This window comes from Neodiprion pinetum, chromosome 7, assembly GCF_021155775.2.
Source record: "Neodiprion pinetum isolate iyNeoPine1 chromosome 7, iyNeoPine1.2, whole genome shotgun sequence".
Lineage (NCBI taxonomy): Eukaryota > Metazoa > Arthropoda > Insecta > Hymenoptera > Diprionidae > Neodiprion > Neodiprion pinetum.
In genome coordinates this window covers 15,918,608-15,930,635 of record NC_060238.1, presented here as the reverse complement: position 1 = coordinate 15,930,635, position 12,028 = coordinate 15,918,608, and the positions used below count along the sequence as shown (strand labels likewise).

Sequence of the window (12,028 nt, the reverse complement as noted above, 5' to 3'; positions counted from 1 at the left end):
AGATTCGACATCCAAGCCTTTACCCTCGTTTAAACCCTGAGGTTCAGAGCAAAGTTTTTACTGACTGGATGTGTTGAAATGGGGCGCCAATAATCCAATTACCTATCTGCGGATCACCGTATTACAATTTGTTTAACATACGGACATACACTTTCAGAAAAACACAAACACATGTAGTGTGAGCCATGAACTTCAAATCAAGGTTCTGACTGACTAAGAAGGTTGAAGTAAACTATTGGCGATTCGAAAACGACCTGGACCTGTGTCGTATAAGTGGTTTAGTATGTATCGCTTCGGATGGACACACATTCTAAAAAAAAAACACGTGAATGCATATCGTGTGAACCATGAACTTCTAATCAAGCTTCCGACTGATTAGGCAGGTTGAAGTAAACTACTGACTATCCGAAAACTGGCTGTGTACTTCTGTCGTCCAGGTGGTTTAAGAAGTATACCTCTGAACAGATATTAGACAGGAAAGCAAACGCGTAAGGCTTTCTCTAGTATACTTCGTACACTAAAGGAGTGCCTGAGAATACGATCTTGTTCTCTCTTTCCCAAAACGTCTAGGAATATAGAAATTTTTTCCACCGAGGTTTTCCTTGATAAATTATCCACTTATCCACTAAAATCTCATAATTATAATCAAGTGTTACGATGCAAATTTTAAAGCCATAGTTTCACTTGTTTTGATTAGTTTTCCAAAAGGTTCAAGTTGAACGGAAGTCTTCATGTTGTAGAGTTGAAAAAATTAATGCTTGAAGAGTCTAGAGTTTAAAGAACGTAACAAGATCATGTTGACAAATGACCGCTGATTCTTATTCAAATTCTGAACATATTATGAACGTGAGTTGAGTGTCAATATCACTAAAATATTGAAAATTATTTGAAGTTTTTTATACACGAACTTTTCTGGACTGAAACCAGTAAGATATCTTGTAATTGTGTCTAACAATAAATTTAACTCAAAGAGAATTTCTTAGTACATGGTGCGATTTGAGTCATCGAATAAACCATAGGAGTAGTTGCCAATTTTTCTGCGAATGAATGCAATCTCAAATATTTAGGATTTACGTTGTTTACGAAAATATACAGTTTCATCATTTTTTTTATTTGAATATAAAGCTCACAGTTTATTAAAAACATCTTTTTCGTTTTCATAATCTAACCGTCGATTTTAGAATACAGCATATATTTTCGTTTCCATTTTTATCTACTTGTGTAACCACATTCAAATCACTACATCCATTGCTGTGTCAATAGCCGCTTCCGGTTCTGCAGGAATAGTTATGCCCCCGGTGTCTATGTTCTCTTCTTCTTCCCTAGGGATTGCCAAGAAGCAATGCATCGTCTCGTCGTCTTCTTGATCCATCGTCAAACTCCCGCTCTTAGAAACGTGCTCACTCGTGGGCAATGTACCTTCCAAATCTTTCGACGGTATTTGAATCGTAATGGTCTGCGATGTGCCATCCGCGGACGTCGACGATGTCATTAAATTCGCCTCGATTGTTTTACCGTCTTTCGAAAATGCGCCAAGACAACTGTAGATCAATTGAGCCGCAGCTATGTTACCCGGAAATACCTCCACGTTCTCGTCACCTTATTCGTAGAGAAAACAAAATTTGTTATTTAGTATAAATGAAAACATAATTACGATGGTACATACAAGTAAACCGCTGAAAAAGAGAGTGAATTTTGAGAATTCATAACTCGACAACCAATTATTCAATTCGATCTAGGTTTGTTTTATTTAAAAGTATAACATCTGTACACCCACAAAGACGGAATCTGTCGCCCCGGAATAAGAAATTAAAGTGACACGTTCAATTTAATTTGACGATAGCTTGGGTAATATAGGGATCCGTTAACTCGAGTGCGGGCAAAATGCGAGGCTAGCGAGCGAATAAAGCTTGTAGTTACCAGATCCCTACTTTATCTAAACTATCGTCAACCTAAATTGACCGTGTCACTTCGGTTACCTATTCCGGAGGCGACAGACACCGTGTCGGTAGGTATACGTCAAGCTTCATTTAATTTTTGTTTTTAAAATCAGAATCCATCAACAGGTGGCTATAGCTAATGGCATCAACCTTCTTGTTCAATGATAGGTGTTAGCATGATGTTACTTCAAGGCACATTGCCGGATGACTATACGAGAACTACCCCGCTCCGACCTTATCTTCATTCAAATCTATTGCGTACTCATAGGTAAGTAAGCTCTAAGTAAATTTTCATGTAAAAATATTGATTCATTCGCGTGGCACTGTCAAAAAACAAAAATTCGAAAATATTTTTTGTCTCACAAACTATTTGACTGGTTTGTTCCGCCTAAACGCAAGTTGTACACTACCAAGTAGTATAACTTTAAAAACAAAGTATAATTTTTGGACTGTAAAAAGTGTTTATAAAATTTTTGAATTATTCCATACAAAATTTTCGGCTGTCTCGGAAGAATACCACTCTATTTTTTGTTAGTTATATTTCTATAACTAAAATACGACATATATGTTTTGAGTATTTTCCAAGTGGTGGAACAGGGCAAAAAATAATAATAACAATAATAATGAATCTTAATAATTCTCCGTTTCTTGAGGAAACCAAGCAAGCGAAATTCTAGCTGCATAACAAGTGAATGTTGAAAGGGTGTTGATTTTTTTTTTTTACTATACGATTTTGGATACGAACGAATATCCCATAGGAAAAATGGTTTTTGGTAAATTTCTTCGTCTGGTTCGGAATCATTAGTTTTTTGAACAAAACAACTTTTCATAAAATTCCTATATGCAGTTGATAGGATCACACTGTGGAATACGTGCAAAAATCGGCGAATTAGATGTTTCGGAAGAAAAATTTTAAAAGAAAAAAATAATGAGTAATTTCCTGTTTTTACTGACAGACTGCTCAGTTCTAAGTATTATAACTTTCACTGTAATAAGATATATGCGTAATATGATAATAAATTAAAATCGAAACTTATCAGGAGGAATAAGCCAAAAGTATATTTCTATTTTTATTTCACATGAATCAGATGTATTTATTCACATCAATTTTATGTTATTCTACTGAGTCAATGATTTGAAATTCATAAAGAAGGTTCAAAATCATCCAGCACTCTACATAATGGATTTTACGTTGTCCCTTCGTCCCTTATAGCCTGCAAGTAATTTGTAGTAGGCTGCATCTTTGAAAACTTTTCGATCGTCTTTTTTCTGTCTTTCGTGCAATCGATTGCTCAGTCACTGTGAATTCGTTGTCTGAATGTTCCTTACATTAAATTCGCTTATTGCCGTCTAGAAAAAAGAAAAGGTGGGAACTTAGAACGAATTGCATACAATGCTGGACAGTTTTCGAATTTTTTAATCGATCCTAAATCATTTACTGGAAAACATGGTACCATGTTGCTGTTGTTGCGTACTCAGTTCCTCTTCGCACTCACACCTCATTTTTCGTCCCTTCTATCTAGAAGCCTCTTCATTTCTGTTCAGGCCGTTGGCCAGTATAGATATTCAAAGTTGCCGCTCGTACGACTTGTCAGCCGCCAGAGGCGCGCTTGGGGTCTCTCCCCTCTCGCGAAAACCGTTGCTACGCCGTAACAGCAGCCAGAGATCTCACGACGCCTGATCACATGGACGTGCGAGAAAAAAATAAAGAAACCCAAAACCAATAACACTGAGTTTGATTAACCTACAAAAAAAAAGTAACAAATAAAAGAGAAAAAACGTGCCAAGCACACGGCTAAACAAAAGCTGCTCGTAACATTGGTCCTTCGAGCCGGATAAAACGAACTGTTATCGCTAAATACGCGTGTTTGTGTGTGTGTGACTTGTGCGTGCGACAACGGATATTTTTCGATCGTACCAAACACGATCATCGTGACACGTACAAGCGTGTAAATGAATCAATTCAAACAAAAAATATTCAAGAATATTGCATGTCTATAGCGTTGTTTATCGAGAGCGAAGAAAATTTCGTTCGCGTCAACACCACGAGGTACGCTCGTAATTCGAAGACCGTGCGAAATAAGACAGCAAAGAAGCAGGGCATCGTTGTTCATCCAAGGACGAAACGAGATGTACGGCGACGGCAAATGACAACAATCAAAAGGTTGTCAGGTGAGTCTCCGTTGCCCATTCCTTAAAAATACAGTCCATTCTCTAAAAAATATAGTCCATTCAACTCCCATAAATTTATATCGCTTCAGTAAAAAAAAAAAAAAAAGCGGGCGTATTAACATGGCCGAAGGTGAGGCCGCACAGCGTCTTGCAAAGGCGGAAAGAACTCAAGCAAAATCGGCATGCACGCGTGGAAAAACTTTTGTAGACGAGTTGGGCGAGAGGCAAGTTTCGGTTGTCGAGCTGCGGCAACGACAAACAAAATTTCGCGAATGTTGGCAAGCATTCGAGGACTCTCAATCGGAGATCGAGCTTTTTGAAACAGCAAACGAACAACAAATTGCGCACAATGTCGAGCGTCAAACTTTCGAACATATTCTGTTCCATGATATAAGAGAATGCGGCTTTACCAGCGATTCAAAAACTGTATTATTTCAAGGCGGCTCTCAAGGGCGAAGCAGCTGACGGCATTGGCTCTCTCGAACTAACGGTTGAGAATTACGTAGAGGCATGGGCAATGTTGAACGAACGATACGATAATCAACGCGTGATCGTGCAAAAGCACATCAAGGCCATTTTTGATCAGCCGGTTTTGCACAAAGAAAATCACGTGGAGCTTCGACAGCTTTTAGATACGATTCTGAAACATTTGCGGGCTCTTAAGGTCTTGAAGCGTTGTACTGACACATGGGATGACCTCATCATTCATTTAATCACGAGCAAGTTGGCACCGGCCACGAATAAAGAATGGGAAACTAGTCTAAAGAACTCGAATTTGCCAACTCTGAGTGAATTAACCGATTTTCTTTCTCATCGTTGTCGCGCTCTCGAAGCGGTCGACAGAAGGCCACCGGGTACAGCGTCGTCAAATAATACTGACAAAACAGTCTCGAAAAGATCTACGTCATCGAACGTAGTAACCGAAAAGGTAGCATGCAGTTTCTGTAAGGGCGATCACCCACTATTTCGTTGCAGCAATTTTTGCGGGATTTCGGTCGATCAGCGCTTTCAGGAAATAAAGGGGCTAAGACTATGCTCAAATTGCCTGAATTCTACCGAATATCAAGCTAAACAGTGCAACGCCGGTTCGTGCAAAAAATGCAATAAAAAGCACAATACTCTGCTTCACATGGAAACAAAGCAGCATTCGAAGGGCACCGAGACGAGCTCGTCGAAGTCCCGCGCTCTCGCCCAATCATCGCCAACAAGCGCAAATCACGCAGCAAGCTCAGCAGGACATCACGTTTTATTGTCAACAGCGATGGTTCACATCCGAGACGTCAAGGGTGGCATACATTCTTGTCGCGTGCTTCTCGATAATGGTTCGCAATCGAACTTTGTAATCGCAGATCTCGTGAAAAAACTCGGGCTTAGGCAGTTTCCCACCTGCGTACCGATTAACGGTGTGGGAGATCCGAGGGCCGAGACGCATAGCTCCGTTAAGGTGATTCTACAATCTCGTTTTAACGGTTTTAACTCAGAACTCAATTGCCTCGTATTGCGTAAGATCACGCAAGACATTTCAACAGTCCCTATCAGTCAATCTGACATTCGCATTCCACCGGGAATCGCGCTAGCTGATCCAGTTTTTCTGAAGTCATCAAGAATAGATATGCTTATAGGCGTAGAGGCTTTTTGGGAAATCACGTGTATAGGTCAAATACAGGCTACGGAAACTCAGCCATGTTGGCAGAAAACGCACTTGGGGTGGATCGCGGCAGGCGGAGTTGGCACGGAATCTCGCATGGGATCGACGGTGTGCAATCTGAGCATAGTAATATAAATGACGAGTTAAACAATATGATGATGCGGTTTTGGGAAATCGAGCATGGTGCGCGGAAGAGCGAGATGTCCCTCGACGAACGCAAGTGTGAGGAGCATTTCGATTCGACTAGCAAAAATTCGAAATACAGAAGGACGATTTATTGTCAAGCTTCCGATTAAATTGAAGAGAACAATTTCGAAATTTTCAGGCGAGTTGAAAAATTAACGACGGAGCCAGGAATTGAACCTGGTATTTAGAGATGCTTTACCGGAGACTTTCTCCACTAGACCACCTAGCCGCCCTGACTACATGTCATTAATTTTTCTCATCACCTGTATTTCGAGAATTGTTTGTTTTCGTGTGCCTTTGAATATATTTACATATTTTCAAGTTCGTCGCGATAGCACATATTTTGACTTTGTGTGTGAAACTTGTTGACATATGCACACATGTGACGTTTGTATGTGGCTATTAATATTTGTTGATATAAAATATCATATACGATGATCTTCCGATTAAAGCCGAAGAATTTTCTCGTCTCGGTCTATCCAAGGACACGGCAATAGGTCGATTCAAAAATCTCAAAAGGCGTCTCAATCGAAAAGAGAATACGCTGAATTCATACACGAATACGAATCCTTGGGACACATGAGGGAGGTCCAGGGCGATGATTCAGCTACGATGCCTAAATACTATCTGCCGCACCACTGTGTAACTAAGGTAGAAAACTCTACAACCAAATTGAGGGTTGTTTTCGATGCCTCATGTAAGACGACTTCAGGTATTTCGCTCAATGACGCTCTTATGATCGGTACTGCATTACAGTAAGATTTGTTCTCAATCGTCGTGAGGTTTCGGACGTTCAAATATGTTATGATCGCCGATATTGCCAAGTTGTACCGTCAAGTACTCGTCGACGAATGACAAGTGGCTTTGCAGCGGATCGTCTGGCGCGATCACCCGGACGAGAAAATCAGAGAATTTGAATTGTTGACGCTCACGTATGGAACGGGTCCAACGTCGTTTTTGGCGATCAAATCACTCAGAACTCTCGCCGAAATAGAAGCAAAAAATTATCCCGTTGGATCGAAAATCGTTTTGCGTGATTTTTATGTCGATGATTTAATCACTGGGGCAAACTCGAAACCGGAGGCCATACAAATTCGTAACGAAACGACGAAACTTCTCGTTAAAGGCGGGTTCGTACTGCGAAAATGGGCCTCAAATGACTTGGAGCTGCTCGACAATATTCCCGAGTCGTTGACAATGAGTTCGATACGCTCATTGCATAAGGGAGCTGTCTTCAAAACTCTTGGCATTCAGTGGAACCCGAGCGACGATGCATTTCAATATATTATATCAATGGACACGAGTCATACTCAACGCGTGACTAAAAGAACAATCTTGTCATGCGTCGCACAAATCTTCGACTCATTGGGTCTCATCGGTCCGGTCATCTTGCTGGCGAAGATTATTATCCAAAGGTTGTGGATATTGCAGCTATGCTGGGATGAGTCACTGCCGTCGGAATTGCACACGGAATGGAAAATTTACAAATCGCAGATCGAGCAACTCAATCAACTTCGAATTCCACCCAACGCGGTAGAGGCCAACGCCGGCAGTCACGTTGAACTGCATGGGTTCTGTGACGCTTGTGAGAGCGCATACGCAGCATACGTATACATGCGTGTTACCGATCGCAATGGTGTGCATCGCACGAGTTTATTGTGCTCGAAGTCTCGGGTAGCTCCCTTAACTCTTATGTTAGTAACCAACTTTACCGACGTCTTTTAGCAACCGGGTACCCGGGTACCCACAATTCTGAGTATTAAAAATTTTGTTTATTTTATTAAAAAAATTTTTTCCAAAATATTTTTTTCTTGAAATATTAATAGTAAGTGACAATGTAAACAAAAAAAAAAATAATAACAACGTAGAGTTGTGAATCACATCTGAAACGTATTTGGGGCACTCCAGGTAGTCGGCCGGTTTTTATTGTTCGGAGCCGAGCAGATGCCGTTGGAGAGAGAGAAAAACTGAAGGTTATTTCTTCGTTTTCTATCGCGCACTAGATTCGAGCATTTCTTAGTACGCAACAGATTTTTGGTGAGATCAGACGTGTTTAATTTATGGTGTTCTCTTCACAGTGAAAAATAAAGTTATGGAACAACTATCGAGAGCTGAATATGCTAGGTAAATAAACGTTACATATATTTAACATTTATAAATATTTTAATTACAATTTCGTGTAATAAAATTATTTACGACTTATATCATATAATATTTAATTTATTAGATTAAGTGCAACCGAAAGAAATGAATATTTGAAAAAACTACTTGGAGAACATGACAGTGATTCGAGCGGGGTTTCTGACAGTGATGACGAAGACTGGATTCCAGCAAATATAGCTAGACGTCAAATTTTAAATCAAAAAGCTAATTCAGGGCATGACGAATCAGAAGATTCTGAAGATACAGGAGAAATCGCTGAAGGGAATTCAGCAGTAGAAGAAGAGGTTGAGAATAGCGAGAGTGAGGATGACGACAATGAAGTAGAAACTGCTGAGCCTGAAGGTAATAAAATATTCGTTTGTAACAATGATTGGAATACTAATTTTTTTTCTTAAATAATTAATTTATGTTGTTATTATTATTTTAGGACGAGCTCAAGAACCATCTGGAAGTTTTTTTGCGAAAGATAAGACAGTGTGGAACAAAACTCCACCAACTCAGCATCAGACCGCAGCTCATAATGTTGTACGCCAGCGGAGTGGGCCTCATCGCAGTACGGAAACGTTGTCAATTAGTGAGACTTTCAAAAAAATTTTTACTCACGAAATGGTTGATATAATCGTCCGTCACACTAACAAGAAAGCTGAAACCATTTTCCAAGAATATAACGCTGACCATCCAAACTCACAGCATCAATGGAAGCCCGTTACAATACCCGAAATTTATTCGTTCTTCGGTATCTTGATTTGTGCTGGCGCAAATAATTCAAATACAGACCATACTTTTGACATGTGGCACTCCAATTCTTATCCACTGTATCGCGCGACGATGGGATTGGCGAGATTCCATAATATTCTGCGTTTTTTGAGATTCGATGAGAGTAATACTCGAAGTGAACGTAAAAAAAAAGACAAGGCAGCTCCAATTCGTGATGTGTGGACAATGTTGAATTCCAATTTAGCTCAGATGTACAAACCAACCGCAAACTTGACGATTGATGAACAACTATATCCATACCGTGGCCGTACTGAGTTTACTCAATATATACCATCGAAACCAGCTAAATATGGTATAAAGATCTGGTGGATTTGTGATGCAGAGAACGCATATCCTTTGAAAGGGATTATGTACACTGGTAAAACAGATAACACTCGAGAAAAGAATCAGGGTGAAAGAGTAGTGAAAGAATTGGCGGCTCCGTACCGAGGTAGTGGTAGAAATATCTGCATGGATAACTTCTTTACTACTCTGCCAGTTGCTAAACATTTGTTATCGTGGAATATGACTGTTGTTGGCACGGTAAAAAAAAATAAACCTTACATCCCTAGTGTTATGGGAGCAAATAAGACACGGGAGCAGTATTCGACAGTTTTTGGATTTCACGAAAAGGTTACCATGTGTTCTTACGTTCCTAAAAAAAAATAAAGCTGTCATTCTGATGTCTACAATGCATTCAGATGCATCAGTTGGTGATGACGCTAAAAAAAAAACCAGAAATAATAAATTTTTATAATAAATATAAAGCTGACGTCGACACAATGGACCAAATGTTACGGAGATACACCAGCCAACGACGATCTTCGAGATGGCCAATGGCAATGTTTTTCAACATGCTAGACATTTCTTCATTTGCGGCATATATAATTTATTATGAAAATAATAAAATGATTGCCAAAAAAACGACAGAACGTCGTCAATTTATGCGTAAGCTAAGTGAAGAACTAGCATTGCCGATGATTGAACATCGTACCGCAAATCCACAAATAATGCGCCATTTCTCAACAAAGATTGCCATTCAAAGTATTTTAGGCCATGCACTGACAGAAACAGTCGTGGTAAATCCTGGTCCAGAGACTCCAAAAGATAAAACCGGAAGGAAAATGGTTACAGGATCTTGCCATGTCTGCAATGCTTTGCCAATAAGAAGACGGCGAAAGACACGTAAGGCTTGTGCCAATTGTCACCAACCTGTATGTGACGAGCACTCAGTTAATCGTGTACAATGCCTTCAATGTCATTAATTATAAAAAAAATGTAATATTTTTTAATAAAATTTAGTTGCATGCATTTATAGAAATTAAATTCAATTTATTTCCTATGCTTTCCACTGTGGGTACCCAGGTACCCGGTTGCTAATGGGGCGATGTCTGGAGTTTAAGCTTATTTAAAAAAAAAAATAAAAAATAAATCAATTAAATGAACTCACAACTAGCTTTCTTTTAAGTTAAAAAACGACGATTTGAGAGCTTAAAATGAAATATTGAACTTTCTTTAAGCTATTCACACAGATACACCGCGGTGGGTACCTGGGTACCCGGTTACTAACATAAGGGTTAAAGGCGGTATCTTTGCCTAGATTGGAGTTGTCTGGCGTTCAGCTATCGGCACAATTAATCGACAACGTTGTCCCGATATTGGAGCTAAAGATACACGCGACATACTGTTGGACCGATGCCACAATAGTCATCGATTGGATCAGATCACCAAGCCGCAGTTTCAACACGTTCGTCGCAAATCGCGTTGGAGAAATTCAAGAGCTTACAACAATAGAAAGTTGGCATCACGTGGAAACGAACGATAACCCTGCGGACATTCTATCTCGTGGTACTAATCGCGAGGCACTCAGGTGTTCAGCTCTATGGTGGAGCGGTCCACAGTGGCTAAACAAGGACAAATCTTCGTGGCCTAGAGTAGTCCGGGCAGTCGCGAATATCGAAGAATTACCCGAACGGCGTAAGGCGGTTGTCGCAGCCACTGTATTACAGGAGTTTGACATGACCGAACGATTCTCATCCTACGCTCGACTATTAAAGACGGTTGCAATGTGTCTTCGTTTCGCGCATAATGCACGGTCTGAATCAGATCGAAGAAGGTCGGGTCCCATTTCGGCACGAGAGCTAGAAACGTCCAGAAAGACTACTGTTAAGAGAGTTAAACGCGTGACTTTCCATAAGGAAGCCGCGGATATCGAAGATCAACGATCAATCGGACGGGAAAGTCGTCTACTCGGCTTAAATCCGTTCTTGGATCGCGAGGGACTATTACGGGTAGGTAGCCGTCTAAAAAACTCGAATCTATCCTATGCAGCCAAACATCAGTTGGTTTTGTCGGCTCGCAATCGATTCACTCAGCTCATCATCGAGCATGAGCATCGGAAATCGCTTCACGCGGGCCTTCAGGCTACGTTGGGGGCCGTACAATCTCTGTACTGGCCGCTAAGCGCTGGAGGAGTCGTTCGCACGGTCGTACATAAATTCATCACATGTTTACTTGGAATGGCAACTGAATAACAAAATTAAAAACAAAAAAACGAACATATGAAGAATTTTGGAGAATGTATTCGTTTTGAGGTTAGGAAAGTTATTAAAAAAAATAACCGCTAGGGAAAAATAAAGTGATTCAGAGTTAATGCTATTTAAAGTTAAGATAACCATACGAAAAATTATGAACAAAATCAAAAATGGTGAGGGACAATCATTGGTTGAGTTGGCATGGAATACCTCATATACTCGTATTTATATTAGAAAAGGCGGATTCTCTCAGCCTGCCCCAGGTTCCATAAGCGATGGGTAGAAAGTTCTCGGCTATCCAAATCTAACCGTTAAAATAGTAGTGACTTGTGGAAATAAATTAATAATCCAATTACCAACAAGGTCGTTGTATTTGAAACTTTCTCATTCATTAAGCACAGTGCATGTATACATTTTTGAAACCCCTTCTAATGAGGTAGTCCAGAATAAATTATTTGTCTGATTTACCATTGAAATTGACAGATAATATGCAATATGCATAGTAGTTTTTCATCTTCTCAACAAACACTCTAAAATATAAAGGTTACTAGTACTTTAAGTTTCATTGTTACGCCAATATGTAGCATTGTGGCATCATTAACAGGTAGTCGAAAACTGGGAATATTTCA

At 39.9% G+C, this 12,028-nt stretch overlaps 1 protein-coding gene across 3 annotated transcripts in view; it reads right to left on the bottom strand.

The window, feature by feature from the left end:
* Window positions 1-1,074: 1,074 nt before the first annotated feature.
* LOC124223019 (zinc finger protein 569) overlaps window positions 1,075-12,028 on the bottom strand; it is a 32,080-nt gene continuing 21,126 nt past the window's right edge. For 2 of the 3 annotated variants that reach the window (XM_046634605.2, XM_046634606.2), the window contains exon 9: window positions 1,076-1,599. In XM_046634605.2, coding sequence (XP_046490561.1) covers window positions 1,232-1,599 — 368 coding nt within the window. In that variant the 3' untranslated portion in view covers window positions 1,076-1,231. Of the gene's footprint in view, window positions 1,600-12,028 lie in introns of all 3 variants that reach the window. The other variant, XM_046634607.2, reaches the window with a different exon arrangement.